The sequence below is a fragment of the Ranitomeya variabilis genome, chromosome 4 (genome assembly GCF_051348905.1).
Source record: "Ranitomeya variabilis isolate aRanVar5 chromosome 4, aRanVar5.hap1, whole genome shotgun sequence".
NCBI classification, from domain to species: Eukaryota; Metazoa; Chordata; class Amphibia; order Anura; family Dendrobatidae; genus Ranitomeya; species Ranitomeya variabilis.
This window is the reverse complement of record NC_135235.1, coordinates 496,582,326-496,602,850: the sequence shown is the minus strand read 5'-3', so window position 1 is coordinate 496,602,850 and position 20,525 is coordinate 496,582,326. Positions and strand designations below refer to the sequence as shown.

The window sequence follows — 20,525 nt, the reverse complement described above, 5'->3', positions numbered from 1 at the left end:
ACCAGATTGACAGATACTGTATGACTGGCTGCTCAGTCCAAAACCTAATTTATAGCCGTTATGCATCTTCTTAAAAACAGATATAAAGAAGGAAATAATACTCTTTTCTTTCTTCCTCTACAGTGGTCATGTGCCATACTACTGGCATCATCTCCCAACTTTGAATGATAAGAAAGCAGGACAAACCAGTACCTTAACCTTGCCCAGTCCTTTATTTGGGCCCACACAGATATTTTGCTCCTAGTGAACCCCTGTAGTGTTCTCAGACACTATGGTAACACTTTTAAGTCTCCTGACTTGAAGGTCTTGGCAGGGCCTTCAGTCTTCTCATAGCCTGAACGGTGGCGTGGAGGAAGGACCTGTCTTCTACTTGCTCCACTGTTATATTCAGGTGAATCTGTGACCTAAGGACATAGATACAGCTGACGTCAGCGCATACCCCCATACCTCTTCAATTGCTGGATTTGGGAAGGATAGCAGGTTTTACCACTGCGGCCACTGATGGTTACTAAAATGAGCTTTCTCAGCTGATAACCCACCCACGACTATGGCCAGCCGCAGAGCAGTGATGGGGCGATGTGTCTCTACCGTAGTCAGGGGAGGTCATTCAGTTCCTCAGGCTGCCAATGTAATCAGATTGTTAGAAATATGTGTTTACTCCTGAACATTACAGATGGAAGGACATTGCCGCAGGACATCGAACATGTATTTATATTTAATTTTAGCTATATTTATACCATCTGACTTCTGCCAGCAGAAGTCCAGGGTAATGCCAGCAGTTACAATCTGTTGGCCGTAAGTCTTGAATCACTTCGCTCTTACAGTGGTGCTTCTTTTTTCCTTTACTCTTCTATATATAGACTTTTATATTGTCGATCTGCATTCATTGAGGTGCATTGACTGGCTAATAATTGGCAAGTCTAAATGCACCATTAATGTACTCTCATCTATATCACAATCCCGTCCTGCACTCCCGCTCCTCTATTTTTACCTTTTGTCTCCCTTCCTCCAGTTTTTCTGACTCAGCACCATTATTACACAGATCATTCTCTCTTTCCCAGTGATTCAGCCTCCCGTCCCCCTCCTCTTCCTCCTCCTTCACACATTCAGTCTGCATTGCTGCCCCATCTCCTTTGCCCTTCATCTGACTGTCTGGGTGCAGGCATTGGCCCAAACCCATAGATTATGTGGTTTCCCTCCCTTCCTTCAGGTGGTTAAATTAAACACGGCATATTGGCGTGGCGAAGCATTCCTTCCTGCTGGGCTTGCAACATCCCATGGCACTTTTAGAGGCATAATCCTGTGGTATAAGTTTAGCCCTCTGGCATGAGACTTTCTTAACCAACTATTCTGATATTTTTCCAAGGCCTCGCGCTTCTGATTTTTTCTTTTTAAAGATGATCTATCACGGTGATTTCATATATTTTTATAATAAACAGAAAGTAGCAAAGTATTAGTTAATCCCCATAGAGGGCAAGAGTCACACGTGTATAAAACGTTAATTGGAGAAACATCTACATCAAGGCAATATTTCCTAAAAAAGCCTACGGTATATTGTTCTCCTAAACAGGATCTGTCAACTCTCCTGACTGCTGATGTCAGCAGAAATAGGGACAATGCACACATAGGGTAATAGAGTTAGAGCAGGGGCAATAAAGGGTGGGATTGTGCTCACCTTTGTGGGTTGTGATGGGAGCAACTCCCCCAGAGGCATGTACCGCAAGTATCTGCTGCTCCGTGTGCAGAAGGATGATCTTCAGCAATATATTGGGAAACGTATAGCGATGTCCATGGTTAAATTGCTGCCCTGCCGGATACAGATGAACATTCACACAGGATAGTGGTGCAAAAGTATTTATGTGCTTTATTTATCAACTAGATGGAGGTGAGGGCGGTAATGTCATGATGGGGGCAGGCTTTGCAGCGATGAGAATCTCTCCCCCCATGTGCTCACCCACCTATCCACTCTCTTTCCCCATGTGCTGACTTCTCCCGTCTGTGCTACCTTCTTTGACCTGTCTACCCCATGTGCTATCCCCCTTGTCTGCTGTCTCTCTCCTTCCTGTGCTTTGTTCTCCCCTCATGTGCTGTCCCGTTTGACTGTCTCCCCCCCTGTGCTCTGTCTCTCTCACCCCTGTGCGCTTTGATCGCAGAGAATACATTTTGTAAGGTAAAATATTGTTTAAAACAGTCAGTGAGATATTTTACCTCACAAAATGAATCCTCTGTGATCTCCTGCTGTAATGTCAGTATTGTCTTTTGCTTCCTCCCCTGCCCAGGAGATGTGCTATGCTCCGTACACAGTCAGATAGACAATTTTTAAAATGAACTTTCGTTTGTGGGAAAACCTCTTTCATGTGACCGACTTCCTCTGCCTGTAGACATGTTGCGCATCTGCCGCCGAGATCAGCTGAATGATTCACTGCACCTGAGCGAAATTTGCGCAGGTGCAGGAAATCAGACTGCCGCCATCTTTGTGCTAACAGATAGCGGCAGTCACATTAAAACTGCGCATGCGCTCCTCCTGTACAAAGATGGCGGCGGTCAGTGAATCATTCGGCTGATCCCGGCGGCGTGTTCGCAACTGTGTTCCGCTGGTGGTACCACGCAAGAGGCTGTGTGTGGCTTATACAGTGTGTGTGGTTCATACGGAGTATACAGTGTGGTGCGTATGGCGTATACAGTGTGTGTGTGCATGTGTGTGGTGCGATGGTGTTCCGTTGGTGGTACCGCGCAAGAGGCTGTGTATGGCGTATACAGTGTGTGTGTGTTTGTGTGTGGTGCGTACAGTGTGTTTGTGTGTGTGTGTTGCTTACAGCATATACTGTGTGTGTGCGCATGTGTGTGGTGCGATGGTGTTCCACTGGTGGTACCGCGCAAGAGGCTGTGTACGGTGTATACAGTGTGTGTGTGTTTGTGTGTGATGCGTATGGCGTATACAGTGTGTTTGTGTGTGTGTTGATTACAGCATATATTGTGTGTGTTTGCATGTGTTGTGTGGAAAGGTGTTCCGCTCGTGGTACCGCGCAAGAGGCTGGTACCACCAGCAGTTTCCATATTGAGACACCCATCACTTGGGTGCCCCAATATGGCGGTCGGTGAACTTCCGCCACTTGGAATTCTGGGATCCGGACACATCTGGACAGAACAGGATGTGAAGACATTACAAGGTAAGTATACTGTATATTAAGATGCGTTTCGGAGCTGCAAGCCAAAGCCTATATTGTTCTCCTAAAGAGGATGGGTCAGCTTTCTTGACTGTAGTATCTTTTCTTAGAACTCTGCACTATGCCTTTTCCTTTGTTAATCCTCCTGGTAATATATGAAGAAATTGACAATTGAGATTTCACATTACCCTTGTTAACAGCACTTAAAGGGCTTGTCGGGGCAAAATAAAATATTGTTGGGACGGGATATTTAAAAAATAAACAATAAACTCTGACCGCTCTGTGGTGTTTGCAGAGACAGGAAGCGGTGGTGTCACTATTTCAACCACTGCTGGACCGCTGCAACCTGTGATTGGCTGCAGAGGTCTGGTGGCTCATGAAACATTTAATGAGGATGCGGCTGGCGGACCAGTGACATCAATGATTACTGTCTCTGCACAAAAAGTAAATCAGCCTGTGATGGACCCTGGTCAGTGCCGTTAAGCAAGTATGAATGGGTTTGTTCATTTTTATATATCTTATGGGGTTAATTTTATTTTGATGGGTGATGGATCTATGGCTTGCAGTAACATCCTACTTCACAAGTCCTTTCTTCTGTTATTTTTGGCTATAAATCCCGACTGCTATGATATAGGAAAAAATGAGGTTAGGTGGCCTAGAAGCTTCTCACAGAGTCTGCTATCATATGCTATATAACAAGTGTGGGTGCTTGGCTGGCAAGGAGATTTTATCCTGTCTCTGTTTATTTCAGGCCCTTACATGTCCCTGAGGAAAAAGACAGCCTGATAACACCACCGAGCAGCAAGGTTACATGCAAGGACGACCAGGATGTCATAGTGAAAGGTAAAGAAATATTCACTGATTACTGGTGGTCATCAACACAAATGGGATGGTTGGAGTTGGAAAAGTAAAAGGAAGTGGTGGGAGGATTGGCCAGTGACCAGGTCTAGTGATATCAAATGTACTAGTGTATAAAAAGTTCAGCCAGCTTCCATGTCTTGTAAGATCAATCCCGCATAAACAATCAGCCTTCAAAGACACGTTTTGATTTATGAGGATGCCAGACTGTAGGCCGACCTTGCCAAGTTGCCGATATTGGCGGATTGGGACAATTTTAGTTGAATGTTTGGTCGGTCACTGCTCATCATCACAAGATACAAGTTTTTTATTCATTGTACAAATCACAAGCGCATATCACTTTACAGTAAAGGTACCGTCACACTCAGCGACGCTGCAGCGATATAGACAACGAGCAGATCGCTGCAGCGTCGCTGTTTAGGTTGCTGTAGAGATGTCAAACACAGCAGCTCCACAACGATGCAGGAGCGATCCTGTGACGTAATGGTGACTCCCTTATCGTTCTCACAGGTCGTTAGCTCCATGTAATACATTGCTGGCATCGTTGCTTTTGCTGTCAAACACGACGATACACGCCGATCTGACGACCAAATAAAGTTCTGGACTTCTAGCTCCGACCAGCGATGGCACAGCGGGATCCAGATCGCTGCTGCGTGTCAAACACAACGAGATCGCTAACCAGGACGCTGCAACGTCACGGATCGTTGTCGTTCTCGTTGTAAAGTTGTTTAGTGTGAAGGTACCTTAAGAGTTAGGCTGGCCATACACATTAGATGGCTATCTGCCAAATGCTTTGGCCAATCGTTCAGCCAACAGCCATTCAGCTGACAACCCATGCACCGCAGCGCTCGCTCAGTCGGCAGCTCATCTCGGGGATAAAAATGTGATTGGTAGTCCAAAAATCAATTTCTTCCTCATCCAACAGCGCCCCCATTCACACTAGACCACCTTCTGAACCAGTCAATGTCGGCGGGTTCAGCTGACACTAGTTAAATGTGTATGGGGACCTTTAATCTAGCAGTAAACATTATGGGCTTGATTCATCATTTGTGGTTTTTCTGAAGTTTCTTTTTTTTATTGTGGTATTCATTGACTTTTTTTGCGCCAAACTCATCAAAGTAGCAAACATGGTTCATGAATTTTACACAAAGTTTAAACCGGTCTTTTTTACTCTTCTTAACTGCTTTTGTCACTGAAAAAAATATGCGGTACTTAGAATCACTCCAGGAGGTGACTGAAGTACATTTGAGACACATTTTGTAACTTTTTGAAAAGTGACAAAAATCAGCCAAACAAATCTGAAAACCTGTAAACCCCACCTAAAACCCACAAAACAGCACACATATATGAAGTAAACTTCAAAAACTGTGCAAATGGAAAGATGAATTTATTAGAAAGAAAAATTGTGAAAAACACAAAAATCTTGACAATAAACAGACACAAATGCAATAATGAATTGAACCCTATATTTTTGTGAGCAGTCCTTTTGATTTTGGTGTCCTTACTGACCTTTGATCCTAAACCAAATCTATTGCATGCCGAATGTTACACTGTGGTAAGCCAACTTGTGATATTGCCTCTAATTGTAACCTATGGGAAGGGACATGAAATCCTAAATGCTGATGTTATGTATTTTGGAAAAGTCACAGATGATGAATCAGGCAAAAACATCTGGACCTCACCCACAGACATAAGAACAAACAGGTGAAAAATAGACAAAAAAAAGGTGCAAATGAAAAGATGAATATGACAAAAACAAAAAACAGGTGCAAAAAAGACAAAACTAGACAAAAAGGTGCAAAAGCAATTATGAATCAGCCCTTAAATCTGGTCAGCAGTTCTGACAGATAGAAGTGTCTAAAACATTAACTGACAGCTATTCTTCCCCACCCTCGCACCGCACCATCTCCCATTTTGGCAGAAGCTTATTTACCTTGAGACAAAATGGATTGACCATTGAAATTCAACATGACCAATCTGAAATTTAAGGGGATGTCCACTACTCAGACAACCACATCTCAATCAGCATGTTTGCCCCCAGTAAAATAACAGCACATATATTCACCTCCGGTGTCGGAGCTGTTCCAGCAGTGTCAGTACTTGTTCTCCCGGGGATTGCATGACATGGTTATGTCACACGATCCCTGCGTCCAATCAGCGCTGGCTTCACTCTCCATGACTTCAGTCGAATCAGAGGTCAAGCAGAAGTAAATGGCCAGCCGCAACCTCACTTCCTCTTGATGTCTGATTCCTCTAAAGGGAGAGTGAAGCCAGCACTGATTGGTCGCAGGGATCGTGTGACATAACCATGTCATGCAATCCCCGGGAGAACGAGTGCTGACACTGGTGGAAAAGCGTCTACACAGGAGGTGAGTATATGTGTTATTTTACCAGGGGAAGCATGCTGATTGAGTTGGGGTTGCCCCAATTACTGGACAACCCCTTTAATATGTTTTGCAACATCTTTGGTATAAATATGACTTCCTGTTGTCTGTTCTTTATGCACCGCCATATGACTGGAATAATCTACACCAAATTTTGCACGTAGGTTAATCAGTCACTTCGGAAGGCTTCAGCTCTCTAGGACCTTCTGTTCTCAACATATTTGCAAAAAAAAATGGAAACCAAAAGCAAATGTTAATTAAAATTCAATTATTCTGGCTCCATATCAGTTACGAGCGAAAATTTATCCACACACATTTTATAAACAGTTAAAGAAAGTAGACCCATAAGAAGCCGGGTAATTGTACCAGTGAAATAAAAAAGTCTGTTATGATTCCTACATTGTCTTTTATAGAGCATATCTTTATTTTACTGTATTAAATTGGAAGGTTTGTGTTGGGTCTATCTCCAGCGTATTGTTATCACACCTGCCATTATGTTTGCTCTATACACATACAGCGGACCTAGAGAGAAATGAATGGATGGACACCTGTCCATTGTGGAGTTAGCAGGAGAAGCTTTGTCATCACCAAATTATATTCAGTTTTCCTCCCTCCTTTGCCTTAGGGTGGCTGCAGCGCGAGGTGTGTGGTGAAGCCAGACGGCCCTGGTCTAGGCTGAAGAAATACTGGTTTGTCCTGACTCCAGATTCCCTAGATTGTTACAATAGCAATGAGAAACCTAACAAACGCTTGGGAAGCTTGGTGCTCACCAGCTTGTGTTCTGTCATGTGGCCATCAAAACAAACTTACAAGGAGACAGGTGAGCCATAGCAACCATCATATCAGAACAGAGCAGTCCCAGAACTGTCAGTATACGACATCCTACTCTTTATGTTTACCTTTTGATTTTTGCGGCACCATAGGCCACCCATAAACTTGCATGAGGCCTTATTGCACTTTGGTACACTTCCAGTTTCATACAGAGTCTAATGGAGGATTTTGTGCCATGTGCTATCCGATTCCATACTATTATAGTATTTTTTCCTTGAAGCTTTGCTTCAGGTGGAGAATTTCTATCTTACCATGTAACCACATCGGAGTTGCCTGGCCAGGTCTCACTACCTTGTAACTATCTTACTAAGCTGTCCATACACATTAGAAAGATGTTCGCCGAAGCCACCATTCTTGGTGACACATTCCAATCATCTAATGTGTGTGGTGTTCCCAACATTTGTACTCACGGACTATAAGCCACCAACAAATGATATCAGCTTACCCTCCTTTCAATATACCTGCTCAACAGTTATGGTCAATAAATTCATTGGGACGGGAGGCCTTCACGTCTTTTGGATCTATTGGTTTACCTTTATTTAACCCTGGGTACAATCGTAATCAAATCATTGATAGACATCTTGTTCCAAAATGAGGTTTCACATCTTTGATGGGTATTAAGTATACAGTCCACTAATATTCTACTTGTCCCCAGGGTACTGGAATGTAACTGTGTATGGAAGGAAGCACTGTTACCGCTTGTACACAGAACATCTCAATGAAGCAGTGCATTGGGTTTGCGCCATCCAGAAAGTGATTGACAGCAAAGACCCATTGGAGACTCCCACACAGCTGCTCATCAAAGACATTGAAGTGAGTAGACCAGACTGACCAGACCAGACTGACCAGACCAGACCAGACTGACCAGTCCAGACTGACTGTAGACTACAAGCTATCTAGTGCAGACAACAACAATACACGTTCATGGAGAGTTGTAGAGGCAACAGTCTGACACCCAGCAAGTGTTATAGATGGGTCTCATTAAAATATAAGAGAGTCCAGCACCTGGGATAACATTTTTTCCAGAGCTTTATTCTATTTCTTAAAAAATATAATACACATATTGGCAATTCCAAAACATGTAAAAACTCCCAATCTGTGTCAAGCTGAGCAGACTTGCTTGCTTTTCCTATACTGCGCTGCTTAATTGAGTATGCCAACTTTGAATAGTAAGATTTTAATCAATATTGCACGAAACACAAGAACAGTTTCCAAAATGTTGACAAAACTGTGTTTCATAGAAAAAAAATTAACTAATTACTAAGTCTTCAGTTTTACCGAAATAAATTGATGCAAAAATGAATACATCCCATTTAGTACACACATTTAGTATTTTGTATGACCTCCATGATTTGTAAGTACTGCACCAAGTTTTCTAGGCATGGAATGGACAAGTTGCTGACATATTTCCATTCTTAAAAGAACAACTTTTATTTAGAGCCTGGAAGCTGGAATGATGCACAACTTGTCAAAGCACTAGATGTAGTAATTTTTAACAAAGCCACAGTGCACTACACCAGAAATGTTCTCTAGTCCACAACTGGAGTAAGATTCGTCAAGCTGTGGCGCTGCGCCTCCGTCCTGTCCCAGTTCACCCATTTTACAAGAACTTGGAATAACTGGAGTGACAACACTAAGTCACAAAGTTTTTAGCATCTATGAATTCTGTTTAAATTGCTTTGATGAATCAGGGCCTATATGTGATGGCCTCAGTCTGTTGTGTATTCTTCTTTTCCCACAAGACGTATCCTCTAAATTACACTTCAACCATACTTTTCTGTCGTAACATATTGCACAAAATGTAGCACTACCTCAAAATATCATATCATCTCAGCTATTTTGCATCAAACATTTCTGTAAAAACAGGATATTGAGAGAAATCTCAAGCTTATTTTGAGTTTTGTAAGAAGGAAGTTTTGTGACGTTACATATGTTCTGTGTGTTCTGCAACAATAGCGGATAACCTCTGTTGCGACAGTGCCACGAGAAATAAATTCTTACAATGTGTTTCTTTTCTTTCTTCTTCCTTGTTCTTCTTTCAGGAGAATCATTGCAATCAAGAAAATGTGGAGGAAATCTACAAACTGAATCCCATCCTACGGCATACAAAGAACCCGCTCTACGCTCCACTCTTACCCTTCCCCTATGGATCCGACGATCATTCCCGTAAGTGTTGTAAATAGCAACAATGCGATCAAAGAGATTATTCAGCTATGAATGGAGACTGAAGATGAAACATCTGGCTGTTACATCCTCCTTGGAAGGATTTCAAATATATGATGTCATGCATGTGATGTCATGAATGTGCCAGACTTGTGCAAAGGAAGAACGTTAAAATTTAGCACAGCTCCTTGTCTGTATGGACAGCAAATGTCGTGTCACCACCGGGGACAATAATTTCTCCATTAATTTTTCAGTAATTTGAGGTCATAGGTTCCATATGGTCTTCTCAAACTCTTTTAAAGTTATTTTCTATTTCAATCCACTCTTGTTTTATCTGAACTCAATAAAGGTAGTCCACATTATATAATGGCAAATATATAATATACATACCAGTATACCAGGGCCCAGAGGGGGTGCTTGTCCAGGCACTAAAAAGTGAGATAGGTCATGGAAAGGTGAGACAGGTTATGTAGTCAACTGCAAATGTTTGTGCAGCGCCCCAGAGTCCTGGTCGTTGCAGTACTGGGGCTCCGCCGCTAAGGGGGGCTGTGGTACGTCTGATGGCACTGAAGGAGCTCTTCTGACCAGGTATCACAGTCACCAATACACTTCACAGTCTGGCCTCCAGGGGGAGCTAAGGGTTCTATGTATTAGGCCACTCCTCACAATCTGGTAAAACTGGGGGTTAGGCAGAAAGTTAGATCAGAAAGCTGGCTGGGTTGGAACCAGGCAACACCTTGTGGCAGAGGGTGTTGTAGGGGGAAGATTCAGAGGGGTCCCTGCCAGGGGTGGGATCCTGGCTGAGGCCTAGCAAACAGAGAAGAACGTTACGGGACCGCGCCTGCACGATATAGCGGCGGTACCCCAAGAAAGGATAAGAAGCGAGGTTCATTGTGCTGAGTGAGAAACGAGATCAACGCAACAAGGAGAATACCAGTAGGAGTCGTGCTGTAAGACGAGGCAACATCCTATTGAGACGCATAACCGGTGGCCGGAACGCCGAGGAAGTATAGAGCTCCAGGCCAAACTTCAAACCTACGGCAGGACAGTCAGTTATAGGTGGGCTGTCTCACCCAATTCACCTAGGAAGACACAAGGGGGGTAACAACAGGAGTGGGGCGACGCTAGAGTCCCGGAAGAGCTCCGAGCCTCCCCGTCATACGGGTGCGTCCTAACCATAAGATCTGGGGGACGTGGAAGAACATCAGAATCGAGTTGTGAGGGAACATGAGAAACAGACACAACAGTTGTGAGGACTATCCCGCGGTGCTTAGCAGGGAAGGACTACAACACACAAGCGCTAGAAGGTAGGCACAGATTTCCACCTGCAAAGGGAGCTCTGGATGTGCCATCGGACCGGCCGGACTTGCGCAGCCTGGTTAACCGTATTCCGGATTGAGGATCCTGAAGCCTTCAGTAAAGAGGTAAAGAGACTGCAAACTGGTGTCCTCGTTATTTACTGCAACCTGCACCGCACCACCACAACATCATCACCATTCCCTACACCTATTATTGGGCGCCCCTCAGCAGGGTCACGGACCGGGTCTAGCCACCGTGACAACCCCAGAGCAGAGACTCAGAGGCCCGGTACCGGGTACCCCTCGGCCCTGCGACAGTGGGGGCGCTACATTTGTTCTATGCTATCAGCCATATAGATTAGAGAAGAATTGCATGTCCCCATAAAACCCATACACAAATAAAAACACATATACAGATTCAAATGTGGAATAAAAATGGCCGTGAGGTTTTATTTTGGGTTACATAAATACTTATAAATATATCCAATAAATAAACTTCCATATAACAGGTTTCCAAACTCCAAAACTTCCAAATGACCAAATCCACCCATAAATGAGTGATTTTTCCCCACAAGTAAAACCACACGACAAATATAATAAATAAATAAAGGGAGGGAGGGTGGGCTCTTCTTTCTTCTTGCACCAGCAGCTGAGGTAATTTAGACAAACCGGGGGTTTATATAGACGAAAAAGGACCGCCAAAACGCTAACGGCCAATGACATTGCGGCAAAAAGAGGCACGCAAAACAGGCTAGAACTGGTTTGACTCAGATCTAATAAAAGATCTAGCCCTCACAGAAACATTAATGTGACTCATAAATCGCCTCAAAATAAAAGAAAACACTATTAAGGGTCTATGTGGACATGAGACCCCCGCTATATTTCTTTTGTTATTTAAGCCGGGGGGCTAACATTATAATAGTCAGCTTCTGGATATGCACACCTGTATATGCTTCTATAAGACAAATGGTACTAGTTCCCAATTACCTGATACACTCACTTGTAAATCATGTAAAAAAAATGGAACATAGTAACATAGTTTTTAAGGTTGAAGGAAGACTTAGGGTATGTGCAGACGATGCGGAAAACACTGCGGATCCACAGCGTTTCTGCAGCTGCAGGTCCGCAGCAGTTTCCCATGAGTTTACATTACAATGTAAATCTATGGGAAACAAAAAACGCTGTGCACATGCTGCGGAAAAAAACGCGCGGAAATGCAGCGGTTTACATTCCGCAGCATGTCACTTCTTTCTGCAGATTCCGCAGCGGTTTTACACCTGCTCAATAATAGAAAATCAATGCAAAGTCTTAGAAGAAAAAAGTGTAGCAGCACTGCCTCATGAGCGAGATCAAACGTGGAATTCAGAAGTCACCATGAGAGCCCAGTATTCTCAGGAGGTGCTCGCATCCAGAAAAAAGACGAGAGTATACAGCACAAAATAGGAAAGAATGCGGCAACACTCACCGGACCTGTGATTCAGACTTGTCCTTTTATTGAAGAAACTGTGAACACATCTTCATGGCACGGGGGAGACAACAAACAAGTGAGGTGAGCGGGGAGAGGACGACGGCCGTTTCACGCCAACACCGGCACTTCCACGGGTCCTTTTATTCTTCAATAAAAGTACAAGTCTGAATCACAGGTCCGGTGAGTGTTGCCGCATTCTTTCCTATTTTGTGCTCAATAATAGAAAACCGCAGTTATAAAACCGCAGTGAAATCCACAAAAAAACCGCGGTAAATCCACGATAAATCTGCAACAAAAAGCAAATTCACTGAGGAAAAATCCTATAACCTAACATGCCCTAACATATTGATCCAGAGGAAGGTAAAAAAAATACCCACGTGGCAAACAGTAAGCTCCACATTGGGAAAAAAATTCCTCCCTGACTCCACATCATACGGCAATCAGATTAGTTCCCTGGATCAACACCCTATCAAGGAATCTAGTGTAAAAAAGATCCTTACTCACATATTATGTGTGTGTATATTTGTATATATATATATATATATATATATATATATATATATATATATATATATATATATATATATATATATATATATATATATATATATATATATATATATACAGTACCGACCAAAAGTTTGGACACACCTTCTCATTTAAAGATTTTTCTGTATTTTCATGACTGTGAAAATTATACATTCACACTGAAGGCATCAAAACTATGAATTAACACATGTGGAATTATATACTTAACAAAAAAGTGTGAAACAACAGAAATTATATCTTATATTCTAGGTTCTTCATTTAGCCAGCTTTTGCTTTGATGACTGCTTTGCACACTCTTGGCATTCTCTTGATGAGCTTCAAGAGGTAGTCACCGGGAATGGTTTTCACTTCACAGGTGTGCCCTGTCAGGTTTAGTAAGTGGGATTTCTTGCCTGATAAATGGGGTTGGGACCATCAGTTGTGTTGTGCAGAAGTCTAGTGGATACACAGCTGATAGTCCTACTGAATAGACTGTTAGATGCTTTTTTCTTGCCATAATACAAATTTTAAAGTAAAGAAAAACGAGTGGCCATCATTACTTTAAGAAATGAAGGTCAGTCTGTCCGAAAAATTGGGAAAACTTTGAAAGTGTCCCCAAGTGCAGTGGCAAAAACCATCAAGCGCTACAAAGAAACTGGCTCACATGAGGACCGCCCCAGGAAAGGAAGACCAAGAGTCACCTCTGCTTCTGAGGATAAGTTTATCCGAGTCACCAGCCTCAGAAATCGCAGGTTATCAGCAGCTCAGATTAAAGACCAGGTCAATGCCACACAGAGTTCTAGCAGCAGACACATCTCTACAACAACTGTTAAGAGGAGACTTTGTGCAGCAGGTCTTCATGGTAAAATAGCTGTTAGGAAACCACTGCTAAGGACAGGCAACAAGCAGGAGAGACGTGTTTGGGCTAAAGAACACAAGGAATGGACATTAGACCAGTGGAAATCTGTGCTTTGGACTGATGAGTCCAAATTTGAGATCTTTGGCTCCAACCACCATGTCTTTGTGCGACGCAGAAAAGGTGAACGGATGGACTCTACATGCCTGGTTCCCACCATGAAGCATGGAGGAGGAGGTGTGATGGTGTGGGGGTGCTTTGCTGGTGACACTGTTGGGGATTTATTCAAAATTGAAGGCATACTGAACCAGCATGGCTACCACAGCATCTTGCAGCAGCATGCTATTCCATCCGGTTTGTGTTTAGTTGGACCATCATTTATTTTTCAACAGGACAATGACCCCAAACACACCTCCAGGCCGTGTAAGGGCTATTTGACCAAGAAGGAGAGTGATGGGGTGCTATGCCAGATGACCTGGCCTCCACAGTCACCAGACCTGAGCCCAATCGAGATGGTTTGGGGTGAGCTGGACCGCAGAGTGAAGGCAAAAGGGCCAACAAGTGCTAAGCATCTCTGGGAACTCCTTCAAGATTGTTGGAAGACCATTCCCGGTGACTACCTCTTGAAGCTCATCAAGAGAATGCCAAGAGTGTGCAAAACAGTCATCAAAGCAAAAGGTGGCTACTTTGAAGAACCTAGAATATAAGACATAATTTCAGTTGTTTCACACTTTTTTGTTAAGTATATAATTCCACATGTGTTAATTCATAGTTTTGATGCCTTCAGTGTGAATGTACAATTTTCTTACACATGAAAATACAGAAAAATCATTAAATGAGAAGGTGTGTCCAAACTTTTTGTCTGTAATATATATATATATATATATATATATATATATATATATATATATATATATATATATATATATATATATTCTTTGAAAATGTTTCATTTTTATTTTATTTTCCATACTATCTATATTGAAAAAAATATAGACAGAAATATTGTCCATTTCTGCTCTGTAAAGATCTCTTTTTGCATCTCATTGTCATTACAGGTAGGATTACAATACACAATAGTACAGGATGCACAGCTCACCTCCTCCCCCTCTCTACACTGTGACATTTTCCAAGATCATAGCATTCTTAGAAAGCTCTCCTGTAGGAATCAATGAGTCAGAGCAAATTTTCTGGCTATTTTCAAGATGGCTGTTGTAAGGCTTATCTATAAATGCTGCATGCTTCACGGCCCCTTCTTTCTAGTAGTGACTGGTGATGGTCAACTTCACTCCAGATCTGCAAAATACATAAAAAACCCATGGATCACAATCATACATAGTTTGCTTAATGAGAGCCTAAGATGCTAAGGACCTCTACGATGACCAACATATTACTGATAATTTATGATTTGATAATCTGCAAAATTATAATTTACCGCAAATGTAGCTTGTCACTTGGGGGTTTCCCACTCCAGCTAATAAGGAAATCATTGTTTTTTGATGCGGACCCCAGACGCCAGGGAATTTGTAAATGTCTTAGTCATTCTCTGTCCTTTGATCCCTTGTCTCTGCTCCCTCCCTCCAGTCTGGCAGACAAAGCAGTGCAAACATCCCATATTAAATATTAAAATGAAAGCTTTTGGTCACGCTTCATATCTCATTTTATTTTTACCACATTTGTGCCTTTTCTCGGAAACCGTTCTGCTCAGATTTGTTCTATAAGGCGGCATTGTACAAATGCGTGAGACTATATTGGTTCTTGCATTAGGACAATCCCTAATAAAGGAATCTGTACAAAGCACAAGCAATATGTGCACCTCTGGCATGGCCGAGCAGTTCAGTATACCTTCCTACAGACTTGGTTTCTATCTACCTTCACCCTCCTCTGGTTCCTGTAAAGCCAGAGCTAAGTAAGAGGATGGAAGAGATAGATGGAAAACTAGTAGCTGGGAAGGTGTACTGGAATGTTCGATCATGCCAAGGGTGTACCAAGTACATACAGCCATGGCAGAAAGAGTTGGCACCCGTGAAATTGTTCCAGAAAATGAAGTATTTCTCCCAGAAAATGATTGCAGTTACACATGTTTTGTTATACACATTTATTTTCTTTGTGTGTGTGGAGCAACACAGAAAAACTGTGGAAAAAGGGGCAAATTGGAATTAATTTTGAGCAAGACCCCAAAAGTGGGGTTGACAATATTGTTGACACCTTTCCAAAATTGAGTGTGAACAACTTTGTTTCAAGCATGTGATGCTCATTTAAACTCGCCAGTGGCAAGTAACAGGGGTGATCAATATGAAAAGCACACCTGAAACCAGATAAAAAAGGGGGAGACGTTGACTCCATCTTTTTGCAATGTGTGTCTGTGTGTGCCACACTAAATATGGAGAACAGAAAGAACTATCTGAGGACTTGAGAAACCCAATTTTTGAAAAGTATAAACAATCTCAAGGTTACAAGTCCATCTCCAGAGATCTTGATGGCGCTGTAACAAATCTCCCTGGATGTAGACGGCAAAGAAAAATTGATGAACGGTTGCAACACAGGATAGTCCGGTAGTCCGGATGGTGGACAAACATCCCCAATCAATTTCCAAAGAAATTCAAGCTGTCCTGCAGGCTCAGGGTGCATCAGTGTCAGCATGAATTATCTGTTGACATTTGAACGAAATGAATCACTATAGCAGGAGATCAAGGAGGACCCCACTGCTGACACAGAGACCAAAAAAAAAGCTAGACTGCAGTTTGCCAAAATGTACATGAGTAAGCCAAAATCCTTCTGGGAAAGCGTCTTATGGACAGATGAGACCAAGATAGAGCTTCTTGGTAAAGCACATCATTCTACTGTTTACCGTAAACGGAATGAGGCCTACAAATAAAAGAACACAGTATCTACAGAAAAATGTGGTGGAGGTTCAAAGATGTTTTGGAGTTGCTTTGCTGCCTCTGGCACTGTGTCTCTTGACTGTGTGCAAGTCATCATTAAATCTGAAGATTTTAGGTCATATTGTACTACCAAGTCTCAGAAGGCTGAGTTTGCATCTTAGGCCATAGGTCTTCCAGCAGGACAATGACCCCAAACATACTTCAAGAAGAACCCAGAAATGGATGGAAACTATGCTCTGGAGAGTTCTGAAGTGACCAGCAATGGGTCCAGATCTAAATCCCATTGATCACCTGTGGAGGGATCTTAAAATTGCTGTTGAGAGAAGGCATCTTTCAAATTAGAGACCTAGAGCAGTTTGCGAAAGAAGAGTGGTCCAAAATTCCATTTGAGAGATGTAAGAAGCTTGTTGATGGTTATAACAAGCCATTGATTGCAGTTATTTATTTCAAAGGGTGTGCAACCAAATATTAAGATGAGGATGCCAACAATATTGTCCAGACCATATTTGGGTTTTTGCGTGAAATTAACTCCAATTTGCCATTTCTCTGTGTGTTTTTTGTGTTGTTCCAATACACACAAAGGAAATAAACATGTATAACAAAATGTGTGCAATAATTTTCTAGGAGAAATACTTCATTTTCTGGAACAATTTCAAGGGTGCCAACACTTTTAACCGTAACTGTATGCTTTGTTTATACAGTTATTTTGTGCTGACAGGCTCACTTTAAAGTATATGGGAAATACTGAGGGGAACTTTGTACACGACAACTCCCTGTGAGCCAAAATGGAAAACCACTCTGGGATATTGGGTGCATCCATGCCTTTTCTAGTCATCCATTCATTTCAACAGCCGCAATATAATGCCATGTCTCCTAATAGCAGCCAGCCTGAGAATCGAGACCTGCATCAATCAGCTAATCGCTGGTACATTATGTTATGTGACTAATATATGTTTCTGAGAGCCAGTAAGATTGCAAGTTACTCATGGAACCTAAGAATCCATTATTCTCTAGCATTGGTTGAGAGTAGCACCACTGATTTCTGCACCCATTGTCCATACCTCTTTCTAGGCCATGGGTTGAAACCTTATAAACCTTGATTTTTTTTTTGTGTGAAACAGTTGAATATAAATTGTGGTAGACATGGCCTCATAGAACCCATTCATACAATAAAAACACAAAACGCTTTAATTGTGGATAAAAATGGCCGTGTAGTTTATTTAGGGTTACATAAATTAATTAATCACCAATAAATAAACTCCATAAATTATAAAACCAAAGTACCAAACTTTTCCAATAAACCAATCCACCCAGACATGGGTGATTTTCCCACAATTAAACTACACGACAGTAAAATTACAAGAATTCAGGGGAGGGAGGGTGGGGTCTTCTTTATCTTCTTCCGCTGACAGAATGACCAGATACCACAAAACAGGTGTGTATATATTCAAAAAAAGAGCGGCAAAGCTGCTTACAGCCAATAGAAAACCATTTCAATAGCTGCCAAACATACCAGAAAAAACTGGATAAAACCAGTGTCACACTTTCAGAGATGACTGACCTGACCTTTACTTGACCTTTCTTCTGACAGAAAGCCATATTAAATGACAGGGTCCATGAGGCCATGAGACCCCCGCTATATTTCTTTCAGGTTTACGCGGGGGGGCTAACATGGCCTCATAGAACCCATTCATACAATAAAAACACAAAACGCTTTAATTGTGGATAAAAATGGCCGTGTAGTTTATTTAGGGTTACATAAATTAATTAATCACCAATAAATAAACTCCATAAATTATAAAACCAAAGTACCAAACTTTTCCAATAAACCAATCCACCCAGACATGGGTGATTTTCCCACAAGGCCATGACTCAGCGAGACATGGCCCCCCCAAACCACACAGCCATTTTTCAATGATAGTTTGTAAGTCCAAATTAAAAATATCAAGGCCAATATCAGATAAATGAACCAAATCAGGCCTATAAAGGCCCAGTAAAAAACCCTCCAAATCCAAATGCCGGAATGAAAACCCTGAAATTAAAAGAAAAAATTTTTCCATGGATTTATTGACCCTTCTCCGGATTTTATCTAAAAAAGAAAATTAATTGTTGTGCCACAAAAGACTGGGAATAATCTTGAAAAAACAAAGTTTGAATCAGGCAGAATTTGTTTAAGATAAATAAAATCGGATCGCATGGCCGATAATAAGTCAAGAGTCCTGATTTTTCCAAGATCATTCCCAGCTACATGAAATATAATTAAATCAGGGGAAGGAAATTTAATTAGCCATTTCTTCACTTCAGCAACCAGGCAATGCCATTTCAAGCCGCGAACTCCATGCCACCAGACCTGAATATCAGAAGGATTAAAGGATAAATATTTAGTATAAGATCGTTGGCTGGCCCTCTTCCTGGCCCAGAAGATAAAAGAATGTCCGACTATCCAAATGACTAGCGGACCTGAAAGAAAACCAATAATTAATAGTCATAAAGATCATGTCGTACATATAATTTGAACCTTTTGGAGTTCCATCTTCCCAATTCCTTTATCCCTGAATCAGAAAGCCCGGCCCTAGAGGCCTCCGTAGCTGCTCCGATTCTAAACGAATGAGATGTGATTTTAAGGTGTTTTTTACCCAAAAAACTTAAACATTTCTTTAGGACAAAATTAAATTGAAAGACCGTAACCGGAGAAAAATCACTATGAATGAATAATGGGCCCTGTCCCATAGGTCTGACCTTAATCCAATTTGCCATGTTATCAACAGGGCAAATGATTGAGACATGGATTGCTTTAATGTTCAACCTAGATCCCCTGCCTAATTGATCTGTCTTTAATTTTATTATAAATAAAATTAAAAAACGACTCATGAATCTGGACATCCAAAATCATGAGTCCCGAAGGCTCCGATTTCTTAACAGAAACCACCTCACCAACGCGAAGTGCTCCAAAAAAGGACAGAGAAAAAATAGAGCTAAATAATAAGGCTTCCTCAAAACTTACATAAACGTGGATGAGACAGGAGCACAATTCTTTCAATAAAGACAGGGAAATAGGTGGTCTCGAGTCAGGTATAAAATTGGTTTTCCTAAAGCCTTTTAAAAACTGCTTACTGGGAAAAGATTAGTTAAAGCAATACTGCCAGAAAGTTTAAAGGAAAAATGAAACTCCTGCTAGGCATTTCGCTATTGCCGAGTAAGACAAACCGTTTTCTACTATCGATTCAGCAAACTTTAGTGCTGCTACCGGATTAGAAACTGTTGGGTCAAAATAATGTAGGTTGCAAAAATTGTTCCATTTCAGCCATGCAGCCGAATAGTCAGCCCATGATCTATTAGATAACGATTTTTTGATAAAATACTGTATCAGAGTGCAACCATGTCCCAAATTGAAAGGGGTAAGAGGGTCCTTCCGAATCCACGTTGGGAACCTGCAGGAAAAAATTCGACCACTGACGATTTTGTAAAGAGTCAGTTATGAAAAGAAATTTGCTCTTTCCCAACTTTGCTTTCAGGCATTGTAAGACCAATTGTCTCAAAATTCTGTCAGCAAAAGTATTTTTAGAAGATAACGTGTTGATAGAAAAAAAAATAAAAAATAAAACTACTGCCTGGTTAGTGGAAAGGAGTAAAATCGTGGAATTCTGCATTAGTGATCCCCAAATAAATATTCCTGCAAAAATAGAAAATAAAAGTTCCAACACATTACGTTTGAAGATAGTTTCTTAGACACCCAACTTATTGGCCACTGGATGGACATCCAATGAGAGTCAAATAAAATACTGAAGCCACACTGGCTATCCGCTGTGAAAAGAAAGGGAAAAGAATCGCCAGAGACAAAAGATCTGCCATTATGCTCTGACAAAAAGGAGAGCCAAATTCTAGCATCTTCCTTTAGGTCAGAATGGATACTAACATGCGAATGAGGTGAAGATACACCTTTAGTGGCATCCTATAAACTTCTGCCAAAAGCCCGACCTATAGGAATGACGCGAACCGCAAAATTCAATAGACCTAACAATGATTGAATTTCCTTAAGAGTGACCTTGCTCTTGGCTAAAAAATTTTATAACGCAATGCGCAGTTT

At 41.7% G+C, this 20,525-nt stretch overlaps 1 protein-coding gene across 3 annotated transcripts in view; it reads left to right on the top strand.

Moving 5' to 3' along the window:
• Window positions 1-20,525, top strand: part of PLEKHH3 (pleckstrin homology, MyTH4 and FERM domain containing H3) — an 84,937-nt gene that overhangs the window by 54,575 nt on the left and 9,837 nt on the right. For all 3 annotated transcript variants that reach the window (XM_077251997.1, XM_077251996.1, XM_077251998.1), the window contains exons 3-6: window positions 3,919-4,010; window positions 7,035-7,229; window positions 7,896-8,053; window positions 9,283-9,406. In XM_077251997.1, the coding sequence (XP_077108112.1) occupies window positions 3,919-4,010; window positions 7,035-7,229; window positions 7,896-8,053; window positions 9,283-9,406 (569 nt within the window). The remainder of the gene's footprint in view (window positions 1-3,918; window positions 4,011-7,034; window positions 7,230-7,895; window positions 8,054-9,282; window positions 9,407-20,525) is intronic.